The sequence below is a fragment of the Myxine glutinosa genome, chromosome 11 (genome assembly GCF_964187855.1).
Source record: "Myxine glutinosa chromosome 11, kmMyxGlut1.1, whole genome shotgun sequence".
NCBI lineage: Eukaryota > Metazoa > Chordata > Myxini > Myxiniformes > Myxinidae > Myxine > Myxine glutinosa.
Window position 1 is genome coordinate 89,838,532 of NC_136271.1, and position 21,038 is coordinate 89,859,569.

Here is a 21,038-nt window from a genome sequence, read left to right on the forward strand (position 1 = left end):
GCTCTACATAATGATGTTTTGATCAATAAAACATGGTCGAGCCACTTAACGGTATTTGCATTTTTATACTTTGCTCTGATTCAGTTGTTATAAAATGCAACACGAGTTACTTGGTGTTACTATGATAAATAACAAGTTGGATCACCGGATCAAAATTGGATCACTTCGACTTCAGTAAAACGTCAAGAAGGTCGTTGTTTAAAGCTGAAGCAAAAATCAATTTGGGAATACAACACGGCAAAGACGGGACAAATGGCCTCCTCGCAAAAGGCTTAGGGAGCACGCCAACGAAGGGAAGAGATTCGTCAAAAAGGACGACTCATGCCGTCACAGTTCAACAGTTGACAATATTGTCCTATTAACACCCTCTCTCGTCTAGAAGGACTTTGGCAATCCCATGAGAGAACAGTTGCATTCGGCAATTAGAAGGATCTAGATGCGAGTACATATTCTCCCATGTCCATGGAATTCCAAACAACTCTTTGATTCTGAAATATTCTGGAAAATTTTGATTTTGAAAATAATGTAGTCTGGCAAATTGTTAACAAGCTGGTGTGGCATTGGGGAAATTAACTGAACTTCCCAAATTAACTTCCCGAGCATTGCGGAAACCGTGCTATAATGGCAGGAATATTCGAGTAAAATACTTATAATCATGGTGTTTTTCTGTTATGTGTTCTGTTGGATGTGATTTCCTCTTTAACTGCACCTTTGCTGGTCCCAAGTCCAAACATCTAATGCTGGATGACGAAGTTGAAATTAACAAAATTATTTGGTCTCCACAATTCTTTATTTCGCTGTTAACATTACAGAACCTTTGTTTTTGATTCAGAACCTAATATATCCTTTTAAATCAGAAAATAAAGGGGAAATGGCATTGACAAAATTATTGACACCCGAGACTTAATATTTGGACGCACAGACTTTGGACAAAATAACTGCAGTCAAGCGCTTCCTATAGCCATGAATGAGCTTCCTCCACCTCTCTACTGGCAGCTTTCCCCACTCTTCTTGTGCAAACTGCCCCAGTTCCCCCAGATTTGAAGGGTGCCTTCTCCCAACTGCTGTTTTCAGATCTCTGCACATGTGTTCAATGGGATTTAGATCTGGACTCATTGCTGGCCACTTCAGAACAGTCCAGCGTTTTGTCTTGAACCATTCCTGGGTGCTTTCTGAAGTGTGTTTGGGGTCATTGTTCTGCTGCAAGTCCCATGACCTTCGACGGAGACCCAGCTTTCTGTCACTGGGTTGAACATTGTGCTCCAAAATGCCTTTGTAATCTCCTGATTTCATGATACCATACATTCAATGATACCTAATCATGCAAATCGAGACAGCCATTCAAAAGACATGTCAGCTCCGTCATGATCACATAAGAAAGCGACTCTCGGTGAAGCTAAATCTATTACACACAAGATCATCAACAACAACAACAACAGAAAAACGCTGGCTACACAACCGTTCTGACAAACATTTAACACCAACAGAAGTCCATCTACTTGAACGTGGTCTCAACTTTAATACAAGCGATGCTGCTGTTTTGTTTTTTTTGTATACAGGATTGAGGCTCGTGAAAGAGCTAACATTTATCACACAAAAACTCAGACACCAAAAACATATAATAAGGGGAGCGGTAGACAAGATGGGGAGAGAAGGGGAAGCACACAAACACAACATTTGAGAGCAGGGACAACGGGAGATATGTGGGAGGGCTTGGGGGGGAGAGGCATGGGAAGGGGGGGAGGTGGGAGAAGTATAAAACACAAGGACACTGAAAGGACTTCCAGGAAGGAAGTTGATATTTCAAAAAAGTGAATCTGGGGTGAAATTAGCGGGGGTAGAAAAGATCAAGGTTTTGGATGGGGGAAGATAAGAGATGGTGGTGAACAGCTGTTTTAAAAACCTGGAGGGAGGAGTGGGATTGAAGCGAGTGAGGGAGTTTGTTCCAGAGGTGGGAGAAAAGAGGAATGAAGGAGTGAAGGTGAGCAGAGAGTCTTGATTTTGGCAGTTTAGCCATAAGAGGGTTGCAGGCAGATCTTGTGCGACCTGAAGGAATATTTGAGGGACAGAGCCCAGAGAGAGCTGGGGGAGCAAGGCCGGAGAGGAGTCGGTAGAAGACAGAAAGCCTACCAACCTGCCTGCGGTGAGTAAGTGAAAGGCCCTCGGAGTTAGCTTCATCGCGGGAGATTCCAGTGATTCTGAAAGCTTTGGTTTCAACAGCGTGAAGACGAGCTAGGTGTGAGGCAGCAGCACCAGCCCAGAGGGGAGAGCAGTATTCCATTGAGCTGCGGATGAAAGCCTTGTATGTGGTGAGGAGCTCAGGTGTGCCAAGGAAGGACTTCGCACGACGGAGGACGCACGACAGAGCCAGCGACTGGCTTTGGAGGCCAGATTTGAAATGTGGTTTTCCCAGGAAAGATCATGGCAGATAGTGAGACCCAAAAGCTTGAGTAACAGAACTTCTTGGAGAGGATTGTTGAGAAAGTAGATGGGAGGGTTGTCCAGTCGGTCTTTTCGGAGATACATAGTCAAAGTGTGAGATTTGTCAGGATTGAAAGACATGTTCCACTTGTTTGCCCAGTCTGTGATTTTGTCCAGGTCTGCAGAGAGTGAGGAGGCTGCAGACTGCCGATCTGAGGTATGAGGAATGGAGCGACAGAGAGTGGAGTCATCAGCAAAGAGATAGAGAGGATTTTCCAGAGAGTCAGAGAGATCATTGATGAAGACCAGAAAAAGCACAGGGCCCAGAACACTACCTTGGGGAACTCCAGCCTGAACAGGAAGGGGAGAGGAGAGAAACCCATTCAGTCAGGGTCACACATGGACTATGACGAGAGAGGAAGTCCGCAAGCCAAGCGTGGAGAATTTGTTGACTTCATCGCTGCTCTCGAACCTATAATCTGCAATCTACACTCGAACAAGGAGACAAAAAACGACCCGCTTGGAGCCTGCTTGGAGTTTGCAAAAAAAGCACCTAAAGGACTCTCAGACTGTGAGAAACAAGATTCTGTGGGCTTTCATGTGTCTTTCACTGAGGAGAGGCTTCCGTCTGGCCACTCTGCCATAAAGCCCAGATCGGTGGAGTGTTGCAGTGATGGTTGTCCTTCTGGAAGTTTCTCCCATCTCCACACAGGATCTTTGGAGCTCAGCCAGAGTGACCATCGGTTTCTTGGTCACCTCTATTACCAAGACCCTTCTCCCCCGATTGCTCAGTTTGGCCGGGCGGCCAGCTCTAGGAAGAGACCTGGTTGTTCCAAACTTCTTCCATTTAAGAATTATGGAGGCCACTGTGCTTTTGGGAACCTTCAATGCAGCAGAGATTTTTTTGTAGGCTTCCCCAGATCTGTGCCTCGACACAATCCTGTCTCTGAGCTCTGCAGGCAGTTCCTTCGACCTCATGGCTTGGTTTTTGCTCTGATATGCATTGTCAGCTGTGAGACCTTATATAGACAGGTGTGTGCCTTTCCAAATCATGTCCAATCAATTGAATTTACCACAGGTGGACTCCAATCAAGGTGTAGAAATATCTTAAAGATGATCAAGAGAAATGGGAGGCACCTGAGCCAAATTTCAAGGGTCATAGCAAAGGGTCTGAATACTTATGTCAATGTGATATTTCAGTTTTTTCTTTTTAATAAATTTGCAAAACTTTCTAAAATCCTGTTTTCTCTTTACAATCATTATGGGGTACTGAGTGTAGATTTATGAGGGAAAAAATGAATCTATATAATAATAGCGTAAGGACTCGACTTTGTTATCCCTTTCACGCCGCACCCAGTGACCCGATGCCCACGGCACTAATGGATTTACGATCTACGAACCGCGCTCTTTGTTTATCACGTACAGCCATACACGAAAAATCTGAATTAGCTGACGTTGGGGCCCAAAAGCATCCGATTAACAGCCGATACGACGCCATCTTATTGGCGTCTGCTGGGTGAAGGCGAAGCAAGCCGTCCGCTGATTGGACAGTCGAAGGCGACAGCAAGCCGTTCACTGAGTGGACAATCCTGAGCATGCATTTGTGCCGGTGTCGTCGATCGCGGTGTATGCTAACCTCATCAGGTGGGTTTACCATAATTTTTTCCAACCGCGCTCTTTGTTTATCATGTACAGCCATACTCCAAAAATCGGAATTAATCGACTTTGGGGCCCAAAAGCATCCGATTAACTGCCGATACGACGCCATCGTATTGGCGTCTGCTGGGTGAAGGCGAAGCAAGCCAACTGGTGCTATGCCGATTCCTATTACGAATCCATTCATTTTTCAAAAGTATATCGTAGCGTTGTCATTTAAGTAGATTGCAATAAATACGTTGTTCATATACGCACTCTTCATTCTCATCTTTCTTCCTAACTCTTACTCGGACAAGCAAATCCCCTATGCCATCCATAATGGTACACTCTATCCATACACCACATCCTCCCTTCCGTGGATGTTCCACGGGTTTCGGCTAGTTTAAATGATTTCACCATAAGGCTGCAACATAACAAAATGTGAAAAAAGTGAAGGAGTCTGAATACTTTCTGAAAGCACTGTACATCAAAATGTTGGGCAATCTGTCAGGCAGCTCCCTATTACCTATTTCTTCAGCCCTGCTCCCTCTACCTCAAGACCACCAGCACCCTCTGCAGCGTTCCTCTCAGCGTCAACAGCATTCTCACCAGCATCCTCACCTTATCCTACCTTTCCTGGGTCACCCTTAGTGCACAATTTTGCTGCACCATCATTTGAGTCGCCCTCAAAGTTCGAAGAATTCATGGGATTTTAATTCATCACCACCATCATCATCATCATCATCACCACCACCACCACCATCATCATCATCATCATCATCATCATCATTTGAAAGTTGTGTGTGTTTGTAAAACAAAGCGGGGTCCCACGGTATATGGCAAGCCAACCAATGTAGCATACTGGTGTAATCAGGGAATGCAATCATTGGAGTTCGTTGGTTTGATCACTTGCTCCAACCTGTCGTGATCACGTTTGCAGACAATCCTTCAAGACCAGGTGCCGAATGCTTATCATTTGTTGTGCCAAATAATTCCTTGCTATTGCCAACAGTTACCTTTGACAGACAAAGTCAACATCGACAACATTTGGGAATAGGCTTTTCTGCAGAGGGATTGCTTTACCGACCTCTCACCTGGATCTCCTTGATATGTAAGTCAGTTAAAGACGGTGGGGATTATTGCCATCTCCTTCAGATGCAAAACCCACCACTTGATCATTACGGGCTTGTTGGCAGCCTATCGTTTTTATGACCTTCTCTCAGGCTTGACCCCACCCACACTCTTGGTTTTCCATCCTTTTTTATCACCACCAGGCACAGTGTGTGCAGCAGATAATTGCTTTGTTTCTTTCGCCGGCTCCAGGCTGATCATGTTAGATCCCATTTGCATTCCTACTTCAGGAAGAGCATGCTTAACGGTACTTAGCGATTACCATTTAAACATTACTATTGAACCATTACTCCCAAACCATTACCATTTAACCATTACTACCAAAACATTACCATTGAACCATTATTACCAAACCATTACCATTTAAACATTACTATTGAACCATTACTACCAAACCATTACCATTTAACCATTACTACCAAAACATTACCATTGAACCATTACCATTGAACCATTATTACCAAACCATTACCATTTAAACATTACTATTGAACCATTACTACCAAACCATTACCATTGAAGCATTACTACCAAACCATTACCATTGAACCATTACTACCAAACCATTACTACCAAACCATTACCATTGAACCATTATTACCAAACCATTACCATTTAAACATTACTATTGAACCATTACTACCAAACCATTACCATTGAAGCATTACTACCAAACCATTACCATTGAACCATTACTACCAAACCATTACTACCAAACCATTACCATTGAACCATTATTACCAAACCATTACCATTTAAACATTACTATTGAACCATTACTCCCAAACCATTACCATTTAACCATTACTACCAAAACATTACCATTGAACCATTATTACCAAACCATTACCATTTAAACATTACTATTGAACCATTACTACCAAACCATTACCATTTAACCATTACTACCAAAACATTACCATTGAACCATTACCATTGAACCATTATTACCAAACCATTACCATTTAAACATTACTATTGAACCATTACTACCAAACCATTACCATTGAACCATTACTACCAAACCATTACCATTGAACCATTACTACCAAACCATTACCATTGAACCTTTACTACCAAACCATTACCATTGAACCTTTACTACCAAACCATTACCATTGAACCATTACTACCAAACCATTACCATTGAACCTTTACTACCAAACCATTACTATTGAACCTTTACTACCAAACCATTACCATTTAAACATTACTATTGAACCATTACTACCAAACCATTACCATTGAACCATTACTACCAAACCATTACCATTGAACCTTTACTACCAAACCATTACCATTGAACCTTTACTACCAAACCATTACCATTGAACCATTACTACCAAACCATTACCATTGAACCATTACTACCAAACCATTACCATTGAACCATTACTACCAAACCATTACTATTGAACCATTACTACCAAACCATTACCATTGAACCATTACTACCAAACCATTACCATTGAACCTTTACTACCAAACCATTACCATTGAACCATTACTACCAAACCATTACCATTGAACCATTACTACCAAACCATTACCATTGAACCTTTACTACCAAACCATTACCATTGAACCTTTACTACCAAACCATTACCATTGAACCATTACTACCAAACCATTACCATTGAACCATTACCATTGAACCATTACTACCAAACCATTACCATTGAACCTTTACTACCAAACCATTACCATTGAACCATTATTACCAAACCATTACCATTTAAACATTACTATTGAACCATTACTACCAAACCATTACCATTGAACCATTACCATTGAACCATTACTACCAAACCATTACCATTGAACCATTATTACCAAACCATTACCATTGAACCATTACCATTGAACCATTACTACCAAACCATTACCATTGAACCATTATTACCAAACCATTACCATTTAAACATTACTATTGAACCATTATTACCAAACCATTACCATTGAACCTTTACTACCAAACCATTACCATTGAACCATTACTACCAAACCATTACCATTGAACCTTTACTACCAAACCATTACCATTGAACCATTATTACCAAACCATTACCATTTAAACATTACTATTGAACCATTACTACCAAACCATTACCATTGAACCATTACCATTGAACCATTACTACCAAACCATTACCATTGAACCTTTACTACCAAACCATTACCATTGAACCATTATTACCAAACCATTACCATTTAAACATTACTATTGAACCATTATTACCAAACCATTACCATTGAACCTTTACTACCAAACCATTACTATTGAACCATTACCATTGAACCTTTACTACCAAACCATTACCATTGAACCTTTACTACCAAACCATTACCATTTAAACATTACTATTGAACCATTATTACCAAACCATTACCATTGAACCTTTACTACCAAACCATTACCATTGAACCTTTACTACCAAACCATTACCATTGAACCATTATTACCAAACCATTACCATTTAAACATTACTATTGAACCATTATTACCAAACCATTACCATTGAACCTTTACTACCAAACCATTACCATTGAACCATTACTACCAAACCATTACCATTGAACCATTACCATTGAACCATTACTACCAAACCATTACCATTGAACCATTATTACCAAACCATTACCATTGAACCTTTACTACCAAACCATTACCATTGAACCATTACTACCAAACCATTACCATTGAACCATTACCATTGAACCATTACTACCAAACCATTACCATTGAACCATTATTACCAAACCATTACCATTTAAACATTACTATTGAACCATTACTACCAAACCATTACCATTGAACCATTACCATTGAACCATTACTACCAAACCATTACCATTGAAGCATTACTACCAAACCATTACCATTGAACCATTACTACCAAACCATTACTACCAAACCATTACCATTGAACCATTATTACCAAACCATTACCATTGAACCATTATTACCAAACCATTACCATTGAACCATTATTACCAAACCATTACCATTGAACCATTACTACCAAACCATTACCATTGAACCATTATTACCAAACCATTACCATTGAACCATTATTACCAAACCATTACCATTGAACCATTATTACCAAACCATTACCATTGAACCATTATTACCAAACCATTACCATTGAACCATTATTACCAAACCATTACCATTGAACCATTATTACCAAACCATTACCATTGAACCATTATTACCAAACCATTACCATTGAACCATTATTACCAAACCATTACCATTGAACCATTATTACCAAACCATTACCATTGAACCATTATTACCAAACCATTACCATTGAACCTTTACTACCAAACCATTACCATTGAACCATTACTACCAAACCATTACCATTGAACCATTACCATTGAACCATTACTACCAAACCATTACCATTGAACCATTATTACCAAACCATTACCATTTAAACATTACCATTGAACCATTATTACCAAACCATTACCATTTAAACATTACTATTGAACCATTACTACCAAACCATTACCATTGAACCATTACCATTGAACCATTACTACCAAACCATTACTATTTAACCATTACTACCAAAACCTTACCATTGAACCATTACTACCAAACCATTACCATTTAAACATTACTATTGAACCATTACTCCCAAACCATTACCATTTAAACATTACTATTGAACCATTACTCCCAAACCATTACCATTGAACCATTACTACCAAACCATTACCATTTAAACATTACTATTGAACCATTACTACCAAACCATTACCATTGAACCATTACTACCAAACCATTACCATTGAACCATTACTCCCAAACCATTACCATTGAACCATTACCATTGAACCATTACTCCCAAACCATTACCATTGAACCATTACCATTGAACCATTACTCCCAAACCATTACCATTGAACCATTACTACCAAACCATTACCATTTAACCATTACTACCAAAACATTACCATTGAACCATTACTACCAAACCATTACTATTGAACCATTACTACCAAACCATTACCATTGAACCATTACCATTGAACCATTACTACCAAACCATTACCATTGAACCATTACTACCAAACCATTACCATTGAACCATTACTACCAAACCATTACCATTGAACCATTACTACCAAACCATTACCATTGAACCATTACTACCAAACCATTACTATTGAACCATTACTACCAAACCATTACCATTTAACCATTACTACCAAAACATTACCATTGAACCATTACTACCAAAACATTACTATTTAAACATTACTATTGAACCATTACTACCAAACCATTACCATTGAACCATTACTACCAAACCATTACCATTGAACCATTACTACCGAACCATTACGACCAAACCATTACCATTGAACCATTACTACCAAACCATTACTATTGAACCATTACTACCAAACCATTACCATTGAACCATTACTACCAAACCATTACTATTGAACCATTACTACCAAACCATTACTATTGAACCATTACTACCAAACCATTACCATTGAACCATTATTGCCAAACCATTACCATTGAACCATTACTACCAAACCATTACTATTGAACCATTACTACCAAACCATTACCATTGAACCATTACTACCAAACCATTACTATTGAACCATTACTACCAAACCATTACCATTGAACCATTATTGCCAAACCATTACCATCGAACCATTACTACCAAACCATTACCATTGAACCATTACTACCAAACCATTACTATTGAACCATTACTACCAAACCATTACCATTGAACCATTACTACCAAACCATTACCATTGAACCATTACTACCAAACCATTACTATTGAACCATTACTACCAAACCATTACCATTGAACCATTACTACCGAACCATTACTACCGAACCATTACGACCAAACCATTACTATTGAACCATTACTACCAAACCATTACCATTGAACCATTACTACCAAACCATTACCATTGAACCATTATTACCAAACCATTACCATTGAACCATTACTACCAAACCATTACCATTGAACCATTATTACCAAACCATTACCATTTAACCATTACTACCAAACCATTACCATTGAACCATTATTACCAAACCATTACCATTGAACGATTATTAACAAACCATTACTATTGAACCATTACCATTGAACCATTACCATTGAACCATTACCATTGAACCATTACTAGTGAACCATTACTATTGAAATCATGTTGTTTTCTACTCTTTTTGTGTTCATCATCTACTGATCTTGATACCAACCACAAATCTCTTTGGTTATTCTTCTGTAACTGTGTTTACCATTGCTACCGAGTGATATTTTTGATGCTCTATTGGCCTAAAGCTGCACATGAAAATAATAACAAAATAATTGATAATTGAATAAACACACCATCATGCAAAGTTCACCAACACACCTGGTAAACTACAATTCTCTGGATGGATTCCCTCCAAGCAAGAGTTATTGTCTTTGAAAAGAATATCAGGAAATTAAACTTTTATTAACATCGATAGACAGGTATTCTCTGAGTTTGCTAATATGTTCAACAGACTTTAATAAGGTATTGTTAAAACGGAGAAAGGAAATATCTTCAACACTGATGCAGTTCATTCAGTGTAAGGTTTGTATGCAGGGTTTGTGAAGGTTCACCAACCCACCTATATGGTGTGAATGTGGGTTCAGTCGCACACTTTATGACAGGCACAGAAAGTAACATATGGTTGTGAATGTATCATCGGCTTACCGTGGTTGTTGTCGCGTTTGACCAAGCTCAAAATCAGTGGCAATTCTAAACTAATGAATCAAAGTAGAATCAGCAACAACTTTGATGAAATAACAAATGGTTTTTTGACCTTAAACCTTCCATTATCAGCATCCTCATGGGGTTGTTTTTTGTACTTAAGACCATCGTGGCCAAGTTTGCCGAAATCCCTCAAAAATTGGTCTCACCTGATTTGCTCATACCTACAAACTTAGCAAAACGTATTATACAGTGGCCACAAAGTCCCAATGCATAATAGTGTGTCTACTGTTACTTATTTGTTTTATTTGTTTTCCAGGTATGACTTCAGCATGACAGACACCAGTGAGTGCACGATGGTAGAGAGACTGATTACTTGTGTCTGGGTTCACGACCGCGCGCGTGGAGCAAGTTTTGAAGACATAAGGACAAGATTTTCGCAGAGGTTCGATAAGCCAGCTCCTACGTGCTACACGATACGGGCATGGGAGAAGAAGGCTTTTTCAACAGGAAGTGTCCTTGATTTAACGCGCTCTGGTCGCCCAGCATCACGTCAACGCCATGTGGACATTATTGAAGCATCCTGCACGAGATCACCACTGAAATCATCTCGAAAAAGATCTTCTGTGTTAGGCATTCCACGCTATTCAAAATAGTAACAGTCCAAAAAATAATGAAAAAGGATGTGGGATTGAAGCCATTTAAGCCTGGATGTGTTAATGAGCTTTCCAATAGAGACTTGGCCATACTTGAGGTCGCTTGCAAGGCTCTTCTGCAGCGATTGCCCACCATTAAATCAAGACAAAGCGTGTTTTTTTCGGGTGAGTGTGCTATTTACCACAGCAATCGATCCAGGAATGTTTATTTTTGGTGCAAAGAAAATCCTCATTTTTATGAGGAAATTGAACAGCATCCTCCTCATGTCATGATGTGGGCAGAAATGTCAGAAGATCACTTGATAGGGCCATATTTTTTTGATACAAGTGTCAATCACACTGCTTATTTGAACATGCTTCAGACGTGGATTGTTCCACAACTGTGTGAGAGGTCTCAAGGCAACAGCTATCCTGCAACAAGATGGTGCACCAGCACATTATGCTCTCGCAGTTAGAGAATATCTCGACGACAAATTCAGTGGACGATGGATTGGACGTGGATCTGAGATAGTGTGGCCTCCTCGAAGTCCGGACTCAACAACATGTGACAACTCACTCTGGGGCATTGTGAAAGAGGAAATTTCTCATCTCCACCTTACAACAGTTGAAGACCTCAAAACAGCTGACAGGGACTGCTTTTATGACCTCCAACCCTCAACATGGAAGAAGATGTCCAGAAGAACATGGAGAAAAAATACAAATTTTGGAGGGGCGCATACAGATAAATAAATTTAAAAAAAAAAATTCTAACAACTCTAACTGTGTGCATAGGGACTTTGTGGCCACTCTGTACTTGTTTATCAGCTGCTTTCATGCTGCACCTTGTGATTAAACTGCTCAATATGCCTCAGTTTTTTTTTTGAGAAAATAAATTATTTTTATTGTTTTGGAGCATAAGGTGGGGAACGTGTATGACAATATCTTACGAAAGAAACACGATTTCCTCTTTTTCTTATTTTTACAAAGTCAATTCGCACAACATCCTCAAAAGGGTAGGAACCAGAAGACAGGCAAGTGGTCACCAGAGGAAAGTTGGTTAAAGGAGATAAGGCTTACCATTTCACGATGATTGGGGTAGAAAGTTTGATCAATCAAAGGGAACTTGTCAGGTCCAAGTCTTTTGGATATTTGAATAAGGTGGGAAAACTGTAAAATAGGAGGGAGGAGAGATACAACAATAATGCACGATCGTCCTGATCGAGGTAAAGTGTCGATAAATAAATAAATAAATTCAGGGTGGTATGTCGGCAATGCTGGTGGTAAAGTTTTATATAAATAAATAAATAAATTCAGGGTGGTATGTCAGCAATGCTGGTGGTAAAGTTTTATATAAATAAATAAATAATTCAGGGTGGTATGTCGGCGACAGTGGTGGTAAAGTGTATATAAATAAATAATTCAGGGTGGTATGTCGGCGACGGTGGTGGTAAAGTGTATATAAATAAATAATTCAGGGTGGTATGTCGGCGACGGTGGTGGTGGTAAAGTGCATATAAATAAAGAAATAATTTGGGGTGGTACGTCAGCGATGGTGGTGGTAAAGTGCATATAAATAAAGAAATAATTCAGGGTGGTATGTCAGCGATGGTGGTGGTAAAGTGCATATAAATAAAGAAATAATTCGGGGTGGTATATCAGCGATGGTGGTGGTAAAGTGCATATAAATAAAGAAATAATTTGGGGTGGTATGTCGGCAACGCTGGTGGTAAAGTGCATATAAATAAAGAAATAATTCGGGGTGGTATGTCAGCGATGGTGGTGGTAAAGTGTATGTAAATAAATCAATACATTCAGGGTAGTATGTCGGCAACGCTGGTGGTACAGTGCATATAAATAAAGAAATAATTCACGGTGGTATGTCAGCGACAGTGGTGGTGAAGTGTATGTAAATAAATCAATACATTCAGGGTGGTATGTCAGTAGCAGTGTTGTTAAAGTGTAAATAAATAATGAATTCAAATGTGTGTGTTGGTCGTGGAGAAGGTAAAGTGTAGATAAATAAATATATAAATCAACGTGGTATGTTGGTAGCTGTGATAACAAAGTGTAGTGTGTCCAGGAAACCTCTAATGCAGCAAATAGTTGCATGACACATCAGCCCTCATGACATTTATCCAAATTTCATTCACAGAAACAGTGCGATTTCGAATATTCCAAAACAGCATTCCAAAGTATTTATGTTGCAGGTATCCAAACAGTATTTATCTTGCAGGTATTCCACATAGTATTTATCTTGCAGATATTCCAAATAGTATTTATCTTGCAGGTATTCCAAACAGTATTTATGTTGCAGGTATCCAAATAGTATTTATGTTGCAGGTATTCCAAACAGTATTTATGTTGCAGGTATCCAAATAGTATTTATGTTGCAGGTATTCCAAACAGTATTTATCTTGCAGATATTCCAAATAGTATTTATCTTGCAGGTATTCCAAATAGTATTTATCTTGCAGGTATTCCAAACAGTATTTATGTTGCAGGTATCCAAATAGTATTTATCTTGCAGATATTCCAAATAGTATTTATCTTGCAGGTATTCCACATAGTATTTATCTTGCAGATATTCCACATAGTATTTATCTTGCAGGTATTCCACATAGTATTTATCTTGCAGATATTCCAAATAGTATTTATCTTGCAGGTATTCCACATAGTATTTATCTTGCAGATATTCCAAATATTATTTATGTTGCAGATATTCCAAATAGTATTTATCTTGCAGGTATTCCACATAGTATTTATCTTGCAGATATTCCAAATAGTATTTATCTTGCAGGTATTCCACAAAGTATTTATCTTGCAGATATTCCAAATAGTATTTATGTTGCAGATATTCCAAATAGTATTTATCTTGCAGGTATTCCACATAGTATTTATGTTGCAGATATTCCAAATAGTGTTTATCTTGCAGGTATTCCACATAGTATTTATGTTGCAGATATTCCAAATAGTATTTATGTTGCAGATATTCCAAATAGTGTTTATCTTGCAGGTATTCCACATAGTATTTATCTTGCAGATATTCCAAATAGTATTTATCTTGCAGGTATTCCACATAGTATTTCTCTTGCAGATATTCCACATAGTATTTATCTTGCAGATATTCCAAATAGTATTTATCTTGCAGGTATTCCAAATATTATTTATGTTGCAGGTATCCAAATAGTATTTACCTTGCAGGTATGCAAATAGTATTTATGTTGCAGGTATTCCAAATAATATTTATCATGCAGGTATTCCAAACATTATCCAAATGCCTGATGTTGGGCTAGCGGCTAGGGTGCCAGCTTAGGATCCTAGAATCCTGGGTTAGAATCCCGGTCGATTGCTGAATTAACGCCAGGGGGGTTGACTCAACCTGTCATCCTTCCGAGGTCGGCTAATTGAGTACCAGTTCACTGGTAATTCCCTGCTTGTCGTAAAAGGCGACAAAAAGGGTTGGCGGCAGGAAGGGCATCCGGCCGTAAAACATTGCTTCAAAAAGGGTACCAAAAAAACAACAACAACCACGGTCCCCGAAAAAGGCCAACCCCCGCTTTGCGGGGAAAAAAAGGCTCTAAAGGTTTAAAAAAAAAATTTTTTTATTCCAAACTATTTATCTTGCAGGTATTCCACGTAGTGGTATTTGTCTTGCAGATATTCAAAATGGTATTATCTTGCAGGTATTCCAAATAGTATTTATCATGCAAGTATTCCAAACAGTATTTATCTTGCAGGTATTCCACAAAGTATTTGTCTTGCAGATATTCAAAATGGTATTATCTTGCAGGTATTCCAAATAGTATTTATCATGCAAGTATTCCAAACAGTATTTATCTTGCAGGTATTCCACGTAGTATTTGTCTTGCAGATATTCAAAATGGTATTATCTTGCAGGTATTCCAAACACTATTTATGTTGCAGGTATTCCAAATAGTATTTATCTTGCAGGTATTCCAAACAGTATTTATGTTGCATGTATCCAAATCGTATTTTTTTGCAGGTATTCCAAACAGTATTTATGTTGCAGGTATTCCAAACAGTATTTATGTTGCAGGTATCCAAATAGTATTATCTTGCAGGTATTCCACACAGTATTTATGTCGCATGTATCCAAATCGTATTCATGTTGCAGGAATTCCAAACAGTATTTATGTTGCAGGTATTCCAAACAGTATTTATGTTGCAGGTATTCCAAACAGTATTTATGTTGCAGGTATCCAAAGGCTCTAAAGGCTCTAAAGGTTAGGAAAAAAAGGCTCTAAAGGTTTTTAAAAAAATTTTTTTAATTCCAAACTATTTATCTTGCAGGTATTCCACGTAGTGGTATTTGTCTTGCAGATATTCAAAATGGTATTATCTTGCAGGTATTCCAAATAGTATTTATCATGCAAGTATTCCAAACAGTATTTATCTTGCAGGTATTCCACAAAGTATTTGTCTTGCAGATATTCAAAATGGTATTATCTTGCAAGTATTCCAAACAGTATTTATCTTGCAGGTATTCCACGTAGTATTTGTCTTGCAGATATTCAAAATGGTATTATCTTGCAGGTATTCCAAACACTATTTATGTTGCAGGTATTCCAAATAGTATTTATCTTGCAGGTATTCCAAACAGTATTTATGTTGCATGTATCCAAATCGTATTTTTTTGCAGGTATTCCAAACAGTATTTATGTTGCAGGTATTCCAAACAGTATTTATGTTGCAGGTATCCAAATAGTATTATCTTGCAGGTATTCCACACAGTATTTATGTCGCATGTATCCAAATCGTATTCATGTTGCAGGAATTCCAAACAGTATTTATGTTGCAGGTATTCCAAACAGTATTTATGTTGCAGGTATTCCAAACAGTATTTATGTTGCAGGTATCCAAATAGTATTTATGTTGCAGGTATTCCAAACAGTATTTATGTTGCAGGTATTCCAAATAGTATTTATCTTGCAGGTATTCTAAACAGTATTTATGTTGCATGTATCCAAATCGTATTCATGTTGCAGGTATCCAAATAGTATTTATCCTGCAGGTATTCCAAATAGTATTTATGTTGCAGGTATTCCAAATAGTATTTATGTTGCAGGTATCCAAATCATATTCATGTTGCAGGTATCCAAATAGTACTTATGTTGCAGGTATTCCAAACAGTATTTATGTTGCAGGTATCCAAATAGTATTTATGTTGCAGGTATTCCAAACAGTATTTATCTTGCAGATATTCCAAATAGTATTTATGTTGCAGGTATCCAAATCATATTCATGTTGCAGGTATCCAAATAGTACTTATCTTGCAGGTATTCCAAATAGTATTTATGTTGCAGGTATCCAAATAGTATTTATGTTGCAGGTATTCCAAACAGTATTTATCTTGCAGATATTCCAAATAGTATTTATCTTGCAGGTATTCCAAATAGTATTTATCTTGCAGGTATTCCAAACAGTATTTATGTTGCAGGTATTGCAAATAGTATTTATGTTGCAGGTATTCCAAATAGTATTTATGTTGCGTGTATTCCAAATAGCTAGGCCTACTACTTTCATAGATGCCATTGGCAATTCATAAAGTTTAACACATTATTTCTCTGAAAGACAAAAAAAATCCAATGCTCTCAATATAAAGCAACACAGGAAGGGATTTATATAATCAGGTTGGACTCCCTCCGAGATCATAATGAGTCTATCAAAGTCATAAAGCAAGCAACTATCTATAACATGATCTTATTACCAAACGAATGTATTACCAGCTGATCATATCATATCATCGGAGTCAAAGCTTAAGATCCGAGTAAAAAACTGCGTTGTTGGTGTAAAAATAACCAATATGAGTATAACTAGGGCCTGGGACGTTAGGGTAAAGGTACACAGACTCACCTCTGTGCTGTCTGGCCTGGGTTCGAATCTCGAAACAGCTATAACCTGCCATCCTGGTGTTACGCAATAATGGCAAAGCATCATTGTGTGCGCCATACCTCAGATGGATGTAAATGGTGGTTGCCCTTCGGCCGATATTCAAACCCAGGCTACACAGTTCCAAGGTGAGTATGCCTCCGTCTGTGCAAACTTACAAGGCAAAACTACAGGTAAAGCATAAGTGAAATGCTCACCACCCATGGTTTACAGCAGAAGCTGTAGGCAGCAGGAAGTGAGTTGACACTGGGAATCCCGCCATATTGGAGGCCGATGAGAAGACTCCGGTAATCCTCACCTCCAGCCATACTGTATGGGTGTTGTCTAATCAGCACAAAGTCTGGCTTGAAAGTCCTGCCAGGTAAACACAAACCTTAGTTCTGGCCTTGCTCTGTAGAGATCTTTGTGAGATGCACAAATAAATATGGAGAACCTTTGACACAGGAGGACATTTGGCCTATAATATCTACACACATCGACACCCCCAAAGTTCCCATCTACTGCAGGTAGTACTAATTGTTCAGCTAATCTCAAGCAAGGAATTTGACCAGGTGATTGGAACAATATGGCCTTACCTTTCAGCGAGATACTTGAAATCTTCTACGTCCACAACCAAAATGCAGAAGGGAGAGCTCGCTTGCCAATCCCACCTGAAGGATGGCGTGCTCCAAGAGCTGTAGTTTTTTTTTCAACCCTACCTTGTAATGATCAACCCTAGATGGGAGGGTTTTATGGAAAGTATCGTGTTTCTACCTTGTATCTACCATGACAAATAAGTTACCCCCAAATTACATACCCTGCCACTCGCTGCAGTAAGGCGTGTTATCGTTTCGGAATCTGAATCCAAGATAGTCAGGATGGTGAATTTGAATAATGCTCTGATGCAAATGTAAGATTTTTCAGGTGTAAATTCAGAATCACAGAAGGGTTTCAAACAGGTAGAGCTGAAATAGCTCAAGTGCATCTGGCGGAAGAAAATAGTCCCAAGCCTCCTTGCAAATGATGCCATTAATTGCTCGCTGCACTAAAGAGCATTCCTATTTTGAGTCTACCCCATGCCTTGTTCTTTGCATTTATATGCTGGCCTTTCATGGACTTAGAAAGGAACCTCTTTTACCTCTGCCACCTGAGGTGGACAGAGGTTATGTTTTCATCCCTGTTTGTCTGTCTGTTTGTCTCTGAGCAGGATATCTCAAAAAGTGATGGATGGATTTGGCTGAAACTTGGTGGACACGTTGGGTGTGTGACAAGGAGGAATTGATATGATTTTGGTGAAGATCCAGATAGTATAGTTTGTTTAATCCCCAAGGGATTCTTCACCACTGAGATATGGGGACAAAAACGATATTTCAAAAAGCTCTGGATGGATTATGACAAAACCTGGTGGATGTGTTGTGGAGGAGACAAGAACAAGCCGATTCGATTTTGCTTAAGGTCTGGATGCAGATCCGGCCTTTCAGTGGGATAGAACATGTAAACTGTGCAGCCTGGCGGAGGTATGTGCTCTACCTAGTGCTTTTCTTGTTGCAAGAGGTGTTGGAATGTGAAGGCATGCACTTATTGCAAATCTTTATTCCTGCACAAGTCTAACTAGAAATATTGAGAGATGCGATTGCTTAAGATGTTTTTACGTGGAAAAACAGCTCCATATGTCATAGAGCTCACTTGGCGATCTTGGTTCCACTACGGAAGGCCTGTACATCCACGGTGCAGTCCCCTTCCACGTAAGCGGCCAGGTTGATTTCTGAAAACTCCACCTGGACCCAGACACACAACACACATCGAACCTTAGAGACAAACCTTCTCCCATGAGCAGAAATGTGAAGGAGCCTGCACATCATTTTGCATAAAATCCTTCATCGAATATACAGGGTGCCCACAAAGTCACGCATCATAGGCAAAATATTTATTTGTAAGGTTGACTACATCAGTTGTTCGAAATGTGTCCCACCAATCTCAAAACATGTTTGTAAATGGAAAAGCAGGTTTCTCTGAATGTTCTTCAACATATCCAGCCTAATTGTTGAATTAAATAATTTAATTTCCTATGATAAATAATCAACAAGAAAGAGCAATCAGAGATTGCAGACCCTCACCAGGACGTATTTTCAGTGGTTTTTAAAGCTTTTGTGTTAAAACAAATATGGTGGCCGAACCACTTGACCAATGACGTCATTGTTTGTTTTTTTCTCATCCAATTTATCCCTCGATAATGCTCAAGAAATTTCATCTTTATCGGATGACGTTTTGCACTTGTCGCATTATGACGTCATAATGGAGGCACCTATGACATCATCATTAACATTTTATTCCACATGGAGAGATCTTTACAATGAGCCATGTCTCAATTTTTTCTATGCAGCACTTTCGGAGATATAGAGGTGCAAAGTTTTTCGGTTTTTCCAAGATGGCGGCCATACCACGTAACGTATGACGTCATATTTATTGTTTAAAAATTATACATGTGGAGTTGCACCTGTGGTGAAAATCTCCTGTCAATCGGACCAACGGTTGCAGAGAAAATCATATTTATTCTGTGTGGGCAAACAAACAGACAAACAAACGGACAAACGAATGAACAAACGGACTCAAATGCAATACCTTCTCCTCTGGTGAGAGTAATTAAATCATTTCCTATGAAGCGCGACTTTGTGGACATCCTGTCAAATAGAAAATGCAAACCAATGATTTATCCAATAAAACTGTTGCATTGCAAGGAGATTCTGCAATTTACAGGTTTATTATCCATGTCTGCATAACTATTATTTTGCCAGGTTACAAATTTTCAATCGTCATAACTAAATTGGGTAATTGATCATGAGCATCCTGATCTGAACCACTGGATCATGATGCAGCTCTGAATATAGATATAAATGCCTATAGCATGTGTATTTGACCATGGCCTATTAATGTGACTATAAATCATGTAAAAGTGCAGTCAGGTTTATCGAGGTATTTGGCCTGCACGTGATTTATGTACACAGTCTCGTATGGCCTTAAAATCTACCAGATAAAACACAATGTCAGTTTGTGTGTTTGTACAGATGTCCGTCCCCCTTCATAAGGGAAGGTTTTAAACGCCAATCTTTTAACACGAATGTGTGTTCACTACAATCTATTTTTGAGGGTAAAACAAACTCGAAAAATATTTCCCATGAAAGAGTAATGATGTCTCTTCTATTGGAATTGTAGACGGTGGCTTGCAAACTGAACCTCAACGGCAGTGTACAGAAGCGTTTTTTAAATAAGAATAAATACAAGATGAAGGGAGGTGAAATTCGCTGCACATAGTGTGCAACGCGTGCAGAGTAAACCGAGTGTTCATTTGCATCCGTCGGATGTATAATAAACAAGCATTCTGAGTATTGCGCTGCAATACATGTCCCCTACCAAAGTTCAAAGTGCCATAACTTTGTCAAAAATGATCGAATATGCAAATTTATGCATGGTTGATGCTGGTTTTCAAGCTTGATCTGAGGTATGCTGAGACACATGTGTGTCACGCCTCGCCTCGTTGATAAGCCCGCATGGTCGCTCCGTGCAGCGGCCTGCACGTATTGC

At 38.7% G+C, this 21,038-nt stretch overlaps 1 protein-coding gene across 2 annotated transcripts in view; it reads right to left on the reverse strand.

Annotated features, from left to right (window-relative positions):
• LOC137437107 (synapsin-3) overlaps nucleotides 1-21,038 on the reverse strand; it is a 179,179-nt gene that overhangs the window by 67,042 nt on the left and 91,099 nt on the right. For both annotated transcript variants that reach the window (XM_068131497.2, XM_068131498.2), the window contains exons 6-8: nucleotides 19,143-19,234; nucleotides 17,675-17,831; nucleotides 12,645-12,734 (exon numbers count right to left, since the gene is read on the reverse strand). In XM_068131497.2, coding sequence (XP_067987598.2) covers nucleotides 12,645-12,734; nucleotides 17,675-17,831; nucleotides 19,143-19,234 — 339 coding nt within the window. The remainder of the gene's footprint in view (nucleotides 1-12,644; nucleotides 12,735-17,674; nucleotides 17,832-19,142; nucleotides 19,235-21,038) is intronic.